Raw genomic sequence first — 15,515 nt, 5'->3', positions numbered from 1 at the left:
ACCCTATCTCAAACTCTCTCTCAAAGCTCTATCTCCAACACTGACTCTTTCAATCTTCTGTCACCAACTCCATCACAACTTAATTAAACACCTCATATACCCCTACACCATTGCTGTTTACTTGTTGACCAAGATCTCATCCCGTCGTGATACCAAACATTGTTCTGTAAGTCTGAAGAGTTATTTTAAACAATCTTAAACATTATAAATTACAGAATTTACTTCCAAAAGAGAAGACCATTAATCGTTTATCATTAATATTTTTTTTATAGTTGGAACAGTCCATTACCAATATCCATTATCAATATATTTATATTTTTTACTTACTCCATTTTGTGCTATAGGTATGCTAAAGTCATATTTTAATACGCATTCATTTTTTTTTTGCGATGAAACATTCAAAACATTAATTGCAGATATAGTGTGTCAATTCAAAGTCGTGCCGGGTACATGACATTTAAAGTTGGGTCGTAAAATAGGTTACAATAGGTGATAACAAATGTAAAATTTAAATAAATAAAAAATTGAACAGCGGCCAAATTATAAGACGCTCTTCCTACATAAAACTTCGGTATCGGGAGATTTAGAAATAGTAAGCCTATATAAGACAAACTCTCAAGTTCCGTGTCCTTAAATTGACTATTGTAGCGTTTAATAACACTTAGTACTGGATACATATGAACAATATTTAATATTAATAGCTATTAATTAGAGAAAGATATGTGGTCTATGCCAATGTAGATCTAGCTATTTATTTATTTGTAAATTCTATTAGAGATGTTTTAATATTTTTTTTTTCGAATTCAAATATATAGGCCTAATAATATTGTCACGTCACACAAAGTTTATGCCAATAAATGTATATGCTAGCAACAGATTTCTATTCAATATAGTCTTATCTTATCTTATATAATACAGACGTTACTTCAAAAAAGAAGATGATTACGTCCTACGCGTCATGCATTTAGTCATGCATATTAACCAATGACTTAAATTCTGCCAAGTCACTGGTTTTCCTGGCTAGCTCAGGCAACCCATTCCATGCTCTAATAGCACTAGGGAAGAAGGAGTATTTGTACAAATTTGTCCTAGCATATGGGACGAGGAATGTGCCTTTATCTTTGTGTCTTTCAGAGTATTTTATTAAATTTTGTTTTTGTATTTGAAGATTATGGTTCAGTGTTTTATGTATGATTGCTACTTTACTTTTGAGCCTTCTGTCCTGAAGGCTTTCTAAATTTAGTGATTTTACTAAAGGTGTTACTCTAGTCAAATGTGAATATTCGTTTGTTATGAATCTCACTGCTCTATTTTGTGTCTGTTCCAGTTTCTTAATGTTTTCTTGAGTTGAGGGGTCCCAAACGGAGGATGCATATTCTATTATTGGCCTAACCAAGGTTAAGTAACATTTTAGTTTTATGTTCTTATTTGATTTATAGAAATTTCTTTTAATAAATCCTAATGCTTTGTTTGATTTTTTTGTAGTTTCATCAATATGTGGATTCCATGATAGTTTTTCATTTATTATAACACCTAGGTATTTTGCGTTTTTAGTCTGTGATACTGGTTTGCCATGAATAAGATAAGTGGAATTAATTTGTTTTAGTTTTTTGTTACTCTTAACAACTGACATTTTTCTGGGTGGAAAGACATGCTCCAATTTGATTCCCATTTCTGTAATTCATCTAATTCTCTTTGTAAAATATCTGTGTCTTGTGTTGTTTTTATTGTTCTATATATTATGCAATCGTCTGCAAATAATCTGACTTTTGTTCCTGAACTAATGCAATTTGGTAAATCATTTATGTAAATTAAAAATAGTAGTGGACCCAAGACTGTACCTTGAGGTACACCTGAGTTTACTGTTATCGGTGTTGATTTAGAGCCATTTATTATTACAGTTTGTTCTCTCCCTATCAGAAAGTCTTTACTCCACTGATGCAGTGGACCATTAATGCCGAAATATTTTAATTTTTTAAGCAAACTATGGTGGTGAACTTTGTCAAAAGCCTTAGAAAAATCTAGTAAGATAGCATCTATTTGTTCAATATTATCTAAACCTTTTGAAAAATCATCAATTAGTCCTATTAGTTGTGTTTCACATGATCTATATTTCCTAAAGCCATGTTGGTATGGTGTGAGGACATTATGTTTGTCTAAGTGGTTTATGATGTTGCTACATATTATGTGTTCTAGGATTTTACATGTGATGCTGGTAAGTGATACTGGTCTGTAGTTCCCGGGGTCAGATTTTTCTCCTTTTTTAAATAGGGGGGTGACATTAGCTTCTTTCCAGTCCTTTGGTACTCTGCCCTGGTTAAGTGAAGCCTGAAAGAGTATTTTGAACACTGGGGCTAGCTCATTACTTAGTTCTTTGAGTAATCTAGCTGGAATACCATCAGGTCCAGAAGCTTTATTTGGTTTGGTGTTGGCTAATAGTTTTTGAATTCCATTTTCTTGTACTACTATATCTTCTATGTTGTCTACTTGGTTCAAATTCAGTAATATGTCTTTGTCTCCTGGGGCTGAGAATGCTGATGCAAAGTATTTGTTTAGAATGTTTGCTTTAGTTTCATTATCATTATGTATTATGTTATGTTCATCTTTTAATGGCGCTACGCCTGTTGTTTCCATTTTCTTAGACTTAATGTATGACCATAGGTTTTTGTTGTTATCTTTAGATATTACATTGTTTATGTATTCACTCTGCAGCTGTCTGCTTACTTTTTGGGTTAAGTGTTTAATTTTTATATACTTTTTGTAAACTCTTTCTGCATTAGTTTCTTTAAATTTTCTATAGAGGTTTTCCTTCTGTTTACAAAGCTTCTTTAGTCTATTATTAAACCAGCATTTATTTATTTTGTTTGATGTGTATTTAGTTGGTATATGATTTTCTATTATGCTTTTAAGATGGTTTTTAATGAAATTCCAGAGGTCATCGACTGGTTGGTTAATGTCTTTTTCTAATAAGAATGTTTGTTGAAAGTTTAGTGCAGCTTGGTGTAGTTGTGTTAGGTTACATTTATTCCAGAGTAAGATTTTTCTTTTGGGTTTTGTATTGGCTACTGCTTTTATCTGACTGTGTATTTTTATGATCTCATGGTCTGATAGACCAGGGATAATTTCATAATCAACTACTAATCCAGGTCTGTTGGTTAAGAAGAGATCTAATGTGTTGTTTAATCTAGTTGGCTTTTTAATGATTTGATCTAAACTTAAATTGTGTAAAGTTTCTATGAAAAGCTCATTTATGTCCTTAAGGTTTTGGTGTTTATCTATGGTTAGTGTTTTCCAATTTATATCAGGTAGGTTAAAATCACCCATAATCCAAAAAACTGCATTTTTATTTGTCTCTTTAAGTGTAGTAATCTGATTACATAGTTCCTGCATGTATTCTAAACTAGAATTTGGTGGTCTGTAAATGCTGCCTATTATTAGGGATGTTGAGATGGTATTAATTTTACAAAATGTTGATTCTATATTTTTTGAGTTAGGTAAGGTAATTTCTTCTGCTATAAGAGTGTTTTTTATTGCTAAAAGAACTCCTCCATGATTATCAGCCCTATCTTTTCTAAAAATTTCATAATTACTATTGAAAATTTCTGCATTATAAATTTCAGGATGCAGCCAAGTTTCTGTTCCTGCATTTATGTCTGGTTTCTCACATTCTAATAACATTTCTAAGTCTGCTGTTTTGTTCCTAATGCTTTGAAAATTTATAACTAAGGTTTTAAGGTATTTTGGTATTACTTCTTTAGTAGGTTTGTTTAGTGAGGCTGTTGTATTAATTTTAGTAGATTTAGGTTTAACAGGAGTGGATCTGGCTAGTGGTTGGTGAGTTTGGTTCGGGATGGTGTTTAGGATGTTGTATGGGTTAGAAGTGTCCGCATCAAAGGAATCAAACAGTCCTGATGTAAACTGAGGTAACCCACACGGTACACAGTGCCATGATGCGTCTTTGTTGCCTAAGGCATAATACACAGGTGTATTCATATGGAGACATGATGCATGGTACCATTCATCGCAGGTGTCACATTGAATGGCTTTCTGTTTCAGGGTGCATATTTTTTTGCAGATGTTGCATCTATCTTTAGATCTAGGCCCTGGATTTGACTCTACATCTCCTGCCATTAATATTAACAGTGATAGGTATTTATTTCTGCTGTGTCTGATTGAGAACTTCCATTTGTGATGGGTAATCTTCTTTAATGTTATAGATGTGTATGTTAGGTTATTTTTGAAGTTGCATTGTTCTAAAGTGTGATGATTGATTATGACTGTTGTTTCCTTTTTAAGTTTAGTGTTTTAGATATAGTCTTTAGATAGTCTTTAGATATACATTGTATGCATAAAGATATCATCTTTTTTTATATTTCTAGCTGCAAATGATGGATGCATAGAAATAATAAACATGGCTAGCAAAATGCAAATACATATTGCTGTGATTGTTGCGTTCTATACTTTATTTTTAAACCAATACACACATTGTCAATTTGGTGGTAAGTTAAAGTTGTATTTTTTTTCCATTATCATTATTGCAATCTTTTCGCAATGTTCCATGTACCCTTCTCATACGGATATTAGACGTATGGCAAAACGAGGACATGCCCTCCTTTTTAAGGTCGTATCCTCCGTTTGGCAGGCATTGGGCGAAGGGGTGAAAATGTCCGGCTTTACCTTTATTGAAAACTGTTATGGCATCTCTTGCAATTTAATTCAATTCTTCTCATGTTCTGGTTTAAACACAAACTAACTTGTCAGTGATTTACTGTCATAAATATTGTACTTATTGGATATTGATGCTACCCATATGTTTAATTTTTCTTGGAAGCCTACTTTAAGCCAATTATTTGCTGATCAAATGACAGTAACCTAACTGCAGAAATATTGATCCACTCTTATTTAAAAGTGAGAGGCATTTGTGTCGCTAAGTACATTCTGAAAAAAACTGTTTCGTTGTGGGTTTTTTTTTGAGACATCTAAATATTTCGACCTAATATATTTGTTTTAAGTAAACTTCCCTTTTTAGACATTGAAATCTATGAGGCAGATGGTGTAAAGGTAGTCTGTTTCTCTGGTTAACGGTTAGCGAGGGTGCAATGCAGACAGAACAACGACCAACCACCTTTACTTTTCCCAACTTATGTCCGTTACCCATTAGAGTTTTTCTCCTTAAAAAAAAACGATATTAAAAAATCCCAGTCTTCAACGAGATTTAAACCCGGAACCTCTCGGTTCTGAAGCCTAACGCTTTACCACTCTTCCACCAGACCCCCTTTTATAAGTTATACATCCTACATTTTACCGACATGTTTCATCAATTGAATTTTAATTATAGATTGTTATTTTTTTAAAGATTACTTTGTCTTTTGCCTTTTGATGAAAACAAAAATGAACTTTTTATTTCAGACTGTGGAGGAGATTTGTCTGACCAGGCAGGGGTGATAACATCTCCAAAATTTCCAAGCAACTACCCAGATAACTCTTTTTGCCAATGGCATATCACTGTTGCTGATAACCAGGTCATCAGTCTAAGGTAGGCTATAAACTCGTAATAAGTTAAGAACTTCCAAATATATTATTAACTCTTTCTCTCCTAATTGAAGATGGCAACGTTCATTTGACCCCATTAAAACTAAATTGATTTTTGGATTTATAAACTTTAATTTGTCTTCATTAAAAAAAATGCATTCATCTATATTTTGACACGAAATACAACATTTTATAATAACAAATAAAAAAGTTATTCAAGTTTAATCATGTCAGGATAGTGAAATACAAATAAGCTAAATGAATAATTCTATCGGAACGAGAAAAATAATTACGGAGAAAAAGAGTTAAATTTAAAAATTTACAAATCTTGCTTAAAATTGTTCAATATAACAATCTATAAAGTTGATTTCGTAAGATTAAGTATTTGGCACTGTCATTATCTTTACACGGCACTGCAGAATTACCATGAAACATTACGACCAGGTCGATAATAGAAACTAATGAACACATAACGGTTTTACTTAATAAAATAGTCCAACACAAAATTTTAAGCTTTCTAAGAAAAAACAAGTTGTATATTTTAAAAAAAAAGCAGTCACAGCAAAAGCACCCATTCTTTTTTACATCAAGATACGAGCTAATTTAGTTTCTCACATACTGAAATTTCAAAGCTGTCAATCCACAAAATGTTCCGTGTTCAACAATCATACCCTGAAAATGTATAAACATGGGCTCATTACTCTTTTATATATAATTAACAGCAAAATCAATGCATTTATTTTCACCTTACATGCAATTGAGAGTTCAAATCAAAATATGATTTTAGAATGATTCATCCAAATGATTTTCCCGAAGTCCAGTTTTTAGCGGCCCCCGAAAGAGGAAAAGACGCTTCTAGTTTTGTGTGGCCTGTCTGTCCGTCTGTCCGTCCGTCCCGTTTAGATCTCAGAAACTAGAAGAGAAAATGAAAATCGGACATCATGATATTTTAGATCATTCAAAGTTCTGATGCAAGGGCAACTTTTTTCTTTTCTGAAAGTGAAGCTTCTAATTTTTTAAATTATATATGGAAGCAGATTTTTCAGAAAATTACACCATTTTTCAATGAAAAACTTCAGGGGAAGTAAGTGTTATTAAAAAGTTCACAAGCTTCTCCATTAAAAAAGATAGTAATAAAATTTTGAGATATATCTTGGAGCAGTAGCGTCACTAGGGGGAGGGTGTGTGAGGGGTGCGATCTGCACCAGTCGACACCATTTTGGGGGTGACAACCACGTTGGAAAAATTATAGCTTGGCAAAAGCACACACATGGGAAAATATAATAATAAAATCTCTAGATATATGCCCAAATATGCTTTGACACATCTAGAAGGTAGTTTAATTGTAAATGATACAGCACAACGTTATACCATTTAAAATAAAAAAAAAAAAACTGTTTATATGATGTTAAGTCTGTTTCTAATTTTAATTAAGTATTATTGCAAAATGTGCAATAACAATTGAATTAATGTAATTAACATTGGGATTTTACATTTAAGTAAAAATCAATAAAAGAATGTAATCAGCTCACACTTTATTGGGAGGTGTCCATGCTGATCTTAGGTTATCACTTAATGCTACTCTGCTTATTCCAGAAGATTTAGAAGAGTCTTATCAAAGACGACGAGTTGCACTGTATGCTTTTGCTTTTATGTGAATTATAACGCCAAATTTCTTTAAACGATCAAAACATTGGTGAATTTGATGAAGGCCGCCTCTGAAACTCTCCTTGTAATCTTGCTTGCTTTTAAATATGTAAGTCGTTTTTAGCGGCCCCCGAAAGGGGAAAAGACGCTTTTAGTTTTGTGCGAAATGTCTGTCCGTCTGTCCGTCCGTTCCGTTTAGATCGCGTAAACTAGAAAAGATATTGAAAATCCGACATCACAATATTTTAGACCATTCAAAGTTCTGATGCAACGGCTACTTTCTTTTTTCCTGAAAGCGAAAAATCTAATTTTTAAAATCAGTTATGCAAGCAGTTTTTTAAAGAGAAAAGGCTAATTAGTATGCAATATAAGTTAGACCTAATTTAAAACGAATAGTAATCTTATAAACTTTTTTTTTCTTGAACATTTTCTATGTGCAAATTTAGAGAATTCAAATAGCATATTAAGCATTTCCAAAACAATTACATATTGTAAAGACCAGGAGAGGCTCGGTAAAGCGCTTAGCTTCTGAACCGAGGGTCCCGGGTTCGAATCCTGGTGGGATTTTCAACTTCGGAATCCTTAGGCGCCTCTGAGTCTACCCAGCTCTAATGGGTACCTGACATTAGTTGGGGAAAAGTAAAGGGGGTTGGTCGTGCTGGCTACATGACACCCTCGTTAACCGTAGGACACAAAACAGATGAACTTTACATCATGTGCCCTATAGACCACAAGGTCTGAAAGGGGGACTAATTAGGCCAGGTTCACATCTAACTTTGCATTCACTTGCACCTATCCCTTGATCTGCAGCACCATTGGGGCACTACACAAGATCTGTCAACCTTCTTTCTCCATTCTTATCTCTCATTTGTCTTTGATATAATTTCATTTGGATGTTCTTTCTGAAAATATTGAAGCCTGCCTGGGTGGACCACTTCGGGGGCCGATTTTAAGTTTGTGTTTCCTTGTTTTTTTCCTAAGAAAATGCACCACTTTTATAGTGAGAAAGGTGATTATTCTGTTTATTTTCATACCATTTCTGCAGTTTTGTCACTTCTTAAATATTTCTTAAATATTACTGTTCTACCCCCCCCCCCCCCAAAAAAAAAAGTGCAAACAAAAATCAATCCACATTACAAATCCATTCTTTTAAAAAATTCATTTTTTTTTAAATAAATTTCCAAAAGACGAACTTTTTAAAGTAGCCCAAATCTTATATTGATACTATGCAATATTTATGAAGTGGTAGCGTATCTAATCTCAACCTCAGGGGTTGTTTCTCTTGGGGGGGTCAAGGTCAAGTGGTGTGGGCCTACTAGGAAAAACTAACTGTGATCTTGTATTTGATTTTTTTTTTATTTTCCAAGAATTAAGACCTGACTAGGTTGCTATGTAAAGTCAAGCTATTTTCCTTTTCAGAATTTGCGATCGATAGGGTAGATGTGGCATACGGTTTACGATGGTGTCATGTGTCCAGTACAACGAAATCAGCCTTTATTTTTGCCCCCCCCCCCAAAAAAAAATGTCAGTTACCCATTAGAGCTGGCTGGACTCACAGGCGCCCTAAAGATCCCGAAATTAATAATCCAAGTCTTTACCAGGATTCCTAACTGGGACCCCCATTTCGCTTTATTGCTCAGCCACCTCGCCACTTACGATGCTCTGTACTAGGCCTAAAAACAGAAACTTTGTGGCTGTTGATCCATGAAAGTCAGATTTCATATATAATCTTGCTTGTTTAGCTGATGTAGCTACAATATAAAGTTAATTATTTTCAGTTGTACTAAAATAGAGGCTTATTGCCGAGATATAAAAAAATTAAAATGGTGTGATATAATAATGGATAGGAACTAAAGGGATGTAAAACAATCTAAGAAAGTTTTCCAAAACGAAGAGCAATAGATGTGTCATAACTCCGCAGTTAAGACTGTGAAACGTACTTGATTTTACAAAGCTTATATCAACTCACCCTGTCTGCCTGTCTGTTTGTACACGTTATTTCTCCAACACCCAATTTCAAATCAAGCTGAAATGTGGCACAATTAATTTTTTTACCTAACACTACAAGAATCAATTTAAAAATACCCAATTAGTTTATTAATTAGTTACTGTAATTAATTATTTTGTTTGGTATCTCTAGCAAAGGAATGTATACGTTGAACTAGTCCCCTCTAAGCTATGTAGAAAGAAATACGTGGTCGCTTCTAAGTTTGAAGTAGATAACTATAAAACCTTTTATTTTTGTAAGCACATCCCTGGCACACTGGTTAGTACGTTGGCTTTAATAGTCTTGAACTCTCCAGTTTGAATTCAGATAGTTCAACTTTTGTTTTAATAAATGCATTTAAAAAGTGATTATGGTAACTTTCACACAGATATCCCTTTCCCTACCCTTTTTTTTTTCAAAAAAGAAGATGATTACGTCCTACGCGTCATGCATTCAGTCATGCATATTTACCAATGACCTAAATTCTGCCAAGTCACTGGTTTTCCTGGCTAGCTCAGGCAACCCATTCCATGCTCTAATAGCACTAGGGAAGAAGGAGCATTTGTATAAATTTGTCCTAGCATATGGAACGAGGAATTTACCTTTATATTTGTGTTTTTCTGAGTATTTTTTTTTTTAGTTATTATTCTAAGTCTTGATATACTACAAATTTAATTACATGACTAATCCAAACTAATTGATACAACTACGTTTAATATACGCTTTGTTTTTAAAAAGTATTTTTTTTTATTTTTCTTGCTTTTCTCTATCAACAGATTTAGTCGCTTAGACTTAGATAGATACAATGATCAGTACTGCATGGATTCTGTCACATTCTTTGATGGACCCAGTCAACAATATTCACGGATAGGCGAGATATACTGTGGTTACAATAATGAAGAAATCACATTGAGTATTCTAATTCGATCTACTGCCAATACAATGACAGCAGTTTTTCAATCAGACAGCTCAGTCTCCAGAACCGGGTTCAGCGCTTCATATAGAGCCTTTGGTCAGTATAGTAACACATTGAATTGAAAAAAAATACTTTAAAAAAAAGACAATACCTCCTTTATTAAACTTTTAGTGCGATTATTTCATCATCATCATTATCATTCCTATGGGTTCCTCATGGAATATAGGGCCTCAACAAAAACACGCCACTCTCTACGGTCTCTTGCTAGTTTTTTGATGGCTTCCCAGCTCTTTCCTGCATTCTCGGCTTCCTCTAGTATACTGCGTCGATATGCTCTTTTTTGGTCTTACTGGGGGTTTTACTCTAAGACCTGCCTAGCTCTGTTTTTTTTGGTATCTTTTCTAAGAGTGTGCCCAATCCATCTCGACTTCCTCTCTAAGATCTGCACCTCTATATTTTTCTGCCCACTCATCTCCCACTGTTTGGTGTTTTCTACTTTGAGTGCAATTATTTGGCTCTTAATAACTGATGAATGTCAGATATTTAAAAAAAAAGGAACATTTTTTACTCAGCCCCTTCAAAAAATCTTTGATTATTTCTAAGTCAATGTATAAGTCAATGTATAAATCAACTATGCTTTATAATATTCTAATAGTAGGCATTTTCCAATCTTAAGAGTCAAGAAGGTAGCTAAATGCTCCAGAAAAAAAGAATTTATTTAACTCTTGAATGAATAATGCCTACATGCGAAAAGCCCCAAAGACGTAGATCTACTTTCCCGTTCAAGATAAACATTTTCTCGTACTCTAGCCCACTTAAGTCTACAGTTATCTTTTTTTTTTTACTTTGTAAAATTTAAAGGTCAAACTAGAATTTTCCTAGTATGGCCAAGGAGCTAGTATTTCTCTTTCCAACGATATACAGCAACTATCAAATTTGTAGGAAAATCGTTGGAACATTTTTCCAGAATCGTGTCCACCCTACCACAAGTTTCCTCCTACCCATTTTTTTTAAAAAGTTTCCACAAAGTTACAAAATGAAAAACGAATAGCGTATTGTAACTATATATGTCTATTAAAATATGTATCAGTTTTCTTCTGATTTCTGTGTGTCAATACATACATACATGCATGCATACATTAGACCTACATACAAACATACATAATAATAATTATGGCTTTTTATATAGCGCTACGTTTATGCTTATAGCGTGCTCAGAACGCTTTGGTCCAATTTCATTTGTGGACCGGTGGGGGAAGAAGGTATCTAGGAGAGAGTTTTTTCGTACTGCCTTTAGACGCTCAGTAAACACAATTCTGCCCGAGTCGGGTGTCGAACCTTGAGCCACCTTCATAGGTAGCCAAGCCAAGCCAAGTTCAAGTGTATTTAGCCTCTCGACCACGCTTCCCACATACACGCATACGTATATACATACATACATACATACATACATACGTACATACATACATACATACTCATTACACATACATACACACACATGCATACATACAAACATATACGCATACATAAATACATACATACATACATACATACATACTTACATACATACATACATACTCATTACACATACATACACACACATGCATACATACAAACATACACACATACATAAATACATACATACATACATACGTAGGCCTACATACAAACATACACACATACATATTACACATACACACACATACATACATACATACATACATCCAAACATACATACAAACATACATACAAACATACATATATACATACATGCATTCTTCATTCTTTCTCATTGTGTTTATGTTTGACGAGCGTGGAAACAAAAGAACTAAAATGAAAACGTTACTAGTACACTCTGACATTAAATATTTTCCAATGGAAATTGTAACTTGTTTGTACAATGTCAATTAACAAACTGTTTTACATTACTCTAGACTGTGAACCGTTCACGTATGGTTCTGAAACTTGTGACAGAAACTGCTCTTGCATCCAAGCGAATACAGATTACTGCCATAACATAAATGGGCAATGTATTTGTAATGCTAACTGGACAGGCCTGGACTGTTCAATTCTAGTTGACCACTGCCAAGATCCAAACATTTGCAGTGATCTTTACGACCGATGTGTTAACATTCCTGGAGGCTATGAGTGCAGGTGTAAACCTGGTTTAGCCAAAAACAGCACTGGGCAATGTGAAGGTAATGTTTCAATTTCGATACATATTTCAAAAATTTCCATTAACTTTAAAGATAAGTTTATTCAACTTTATATTTCGTTGTTTTTTTAAACTACATCAATGCTTTTTTTTAAAGAAAAACAAAGCATCTACGAAATAAGTTACACTAAGTACTATCATGATAATATGATGCAACAATTAAATCATTCTTTTGACTAGCATACGACACATTCTAAACATTGTAACAGATAAGTAGCAAATATGTACAAATGTTTCTAATAAGTGAAAGTGTACAGGTTATTTAAGATATACCTTAAAGAAATTGAACTTTTTTTTTAAATAGCATTTTATTAAAGATTGAAAAGTAAAAAAAGGTCAATACAATACAAAACCATTTCGCAACAAAAAATTAAGGTACCACTCATGGTTTCCTATTGTCTGAGAATAGCTGAATTATCATCATAAAATCTGTCACTCAAAATTAACATAGTCTGCTACACTTGCACTAATTTGACACTTACAGACACGAAGTTAAAATAAAGGCAACTAATACTACAAATACAGTTATTTACATTGATATTTGGGGCCTTTATCAGTTTCTCAAAAAGTGATATGGGTCCATTTTGTAAGATGAGTTAATTGGCATCAGAATATATAATTGAAATTCTGTTTTACTTATATTGAAGAGCTCCAGAACTGTACCCAAAAACAGTGTTCTCATTACTGTGGCCTGACTGAATCAAATCCACCATTAGAAACTTGTTACTGTCCAAAGGGAATGAAGCTTACTGATGCTACCACTTGTGTTGGTAAGTAAACTGTATCTCAAGCGAACACAGATTATTCAATCGCATAGTATCAAAAAACAAAAACGTAAGAATATCTTTCATGATATTGATACCAGAGGGGGGGGGGAAAGACACATTTGTAAACAACGTTTTTGCGCCTTTGCCATACACTATCTCATCTCATCTGTTCCTTCGTCATAGGGTGCTACGACAGTTCGCTTCATAAAATCCGACTACTCCGGTCTTAGCAGAATATAAAGAGAGAGACTATTAATTATATCTATCAACTAGAAGAGGGCGTCGTAGTTGAGTGGTTACGCGCATGGCTGCCGAACTGGGGTCCTGGGTTCGAATCTTGGCGAAGACTAGATTTTAAATTTAAGGATTTTTAGGGCGCCTCTGAGTCCACTCAACTCTAATGGATACCTGACTTTAGTTGGGGAAAGTAAAGACATTGGTCGTTGTGCTTACCACATGACACCCTTCTCGTTAACCGTTGACTTAAGAAACAGATGACCTTAACACTAATCTGCCCTATAGATCGCAAGGTCTAAAGGGGTAACTTTACTTTTACTTTAACTAAACACATTAATAGGTATCTCTTTAAGGTGTCTTTTTTGTGTGTAGATTGTTCTGACTGGTACTACGGAGATGACTGCGCCTACTACACTCAGTGTAATCCATCCAGGACTGAATCCTACAACAAAACCAACGGCCTGTGTCACTGTTTCCTGAACTGGCAATCCACGTACTGTAACGAAGATTTTGATGAGTGCAGGTTTTTAAAACAGCCTTGTGTCCTGGAGAAAGATCACGCCAGTTGTTATAATACTTTAGGATCGTTTGAATGTCGATGTTCTCCAGGTTATGAGCCAGTGAATGATACAACATGTGATGGTAAATGTTTTTAAAAATTACATTTAACATTCAATTTACTATTTTCTATACGAATTTTGCTTACATCATCTTATCTTATATAATGCAGACGTTACTTCAAAAAAGAAGATGATTATATCCTGCGTCATGCATTCAGTCATGTATATTAACTAATGACTTAAATTCTGCCAAGTCACTGGTTTTCCTGGCTAGCTCAGGCAACCCATTCCATGCTTTAATAGCACTAGGGAAGAAGGAGTATTTGTACAAATTTGTCCTAGCATATGGGACGAGAAATGTGCCTTTATCTTTGTGTCTTTCAGAGTATTTTATTAAATTTTGTTTTTGTATTTGAAGATTATGGTTCAGTGTTTTATGTATAATTGCTACTTTACTTTTGAGCCTTCTGTCCTGAAGGCTTTCTAAATTTAGTGATTTTACTTAGTCCATCCTTCTCAAACTTTTCATTATTACACACACTAAAATCCTCCTATTGGCTTGCACATTTTTTAATGGGTTCAAAAAGTAAAAAAAAATACAATGTGGAAACTGAAAATGGACAGATATTAGATAAAAGGCTTTAACGATTTTTCAAGAAATTTGACAGTTTATGTATACAATATTTTAAAGTAACTCCCTAAATTGACCACACAAAGAAAATTCTGGTTTAACTATTATAATCTTTAAAAATGTAATAATCTTAAAATTAAATTTTGGGTCTTTTTATTTTGAACGCGGCTTTAGTGTGAATTCCCGCACTCGACTCAAATGTTTTTTTTGTATTAAGGTAGGAGTTAAATAAATAAATAGACGTACATGAACATTTTGCGCACCGTCTTATGCAGAAATTAGCGGAGCTGTTTATAGAACTGGATTGTGGGAAGCTCACTGGAAACACTCCTTGCAAAAGCCCTGGACAGAAACCCTGCTGTTCTGCATAGTGTTTGTTTGTCATCATGTAGGTCGAGAATTAGTGGTTTCCCAGACCTGTCGAGATCAGCAATGTTCAAAAAGTTTTAGTGTGTGTGTTTTTTTTTTACAGTGGCCAGCAGTTCAGATTGCTGTTGTGATCCTGTCTCTTTATCTCCTTCTTAGTGATGCGGTATATGTGGGTGATACCTAGGATATTCCCCATAGCATTTCAATTCCATTGCTAGGATCCTCCTCTCTACTTCTGAAGTTAGCGATTTGATTCGCAAAAATACAACAATGTGGCCATTACCAAGGAGTGTGATACTATAGTCGTGTGCTATGTCTTACTAACTTAATCCTGTGCACTCCCAGAGGAGCATAGGGCCGCAACCACACCTCTTCACCGAACTCGGTTCTAAGCAGCTTTCTTCACCTGCTCCTATGCCATTCCAGTATCATCAGTGATGACTGACCTCTTTTGTCGGGGTGCTAGTTTCCAGAGGGTTTTCACTATTACACGTCATAGGGTCTTCCATACAGGAACCTTCCTGGCCAAGTTCGATTTGGTTTGGTGTATTTCCGGTTTCTGTACAATAGTGATGTGAGATTGCTAGCCTTACGATCAACCCTCCTCCTTTACCCGTGCTTGGGACCGGCAAGATACCCCTATAAGGTGTACCC

The 15,515-nt window shown here is 34.4% G+C and overlaps 1 protein-coding gene across 5 annotated transcripts in view; it reads left to right on the top strand.

Annotated features, from left to right (window-relative positions):
- Window positions 1-19: 19 nt before the first annotated feature.
- LOC106079646 (neurogenic locus notch homolog protein 1-like) overlaps window positions 20-15,515 on the top strand; it is a 51,027-nt gene continuing 35,531 nt past the window's right edge. For 2 of the 5 annotated variants that reach the window (XM_056045472.1, XM_056045477.1), the window contains exons 1-7: window positions 4,084-4,195; window positions 4,380-4,499; window positions 5,410-5,536; window positions 9,943-10,178; window positions 12,017-12,280; window positions 12,945-13,067; window positions 13,674-13,943. In XM_056045472.1, the coding sequence (XP_055901447.1) occupies window positions 4,192-4,195; window positions 4,380-4,499; window positions 5,410-5,536; window positions 9,943-10,178; window positions 12,017-12,280; window positions 12,945-13,067; window positions 13,674-13,943 (1,144 nt within the window). In that variant the 5' untranslated portion in view covers window positions 4,084-4,191. Of the gene's footprint in view, window positions 167-442; window positions 593-2,196; window positions 2,216-4,083; window positions 4,196-4,379; window positions 4,500-5,409; window positions 5,537-9,942; window positions 10,179-12,016; window positions 12,281-12,944; window positions 13,068-13,673; window positions 13,944-15,515 lie in introns of those variants that run through there. The other 3 variants (XM_056045473.1, XM_056045474.1, XM_056045475.1) reach the window with 3 other exon arrangements.

This window comes from Biomphalaria glabrata, chromosome 11, assembly GCF_947242115.1.
Source record: "Biomphalaria glabrata chromosome 11, xgBioGlab47.1, whole genome shotgun sequence".
Classification (NCBI taxonomy): domain Eukaryota; kingdom Metazoa; phylum Mollusca; class Gastropoda; family Planorbidae; genus Biomphalaria; species Biomphalaria glabrata.
Note: the sequence above shows the minus strand (reverse complement) of the source record. Positions and strands in the feature narration are given on the sequence as shown.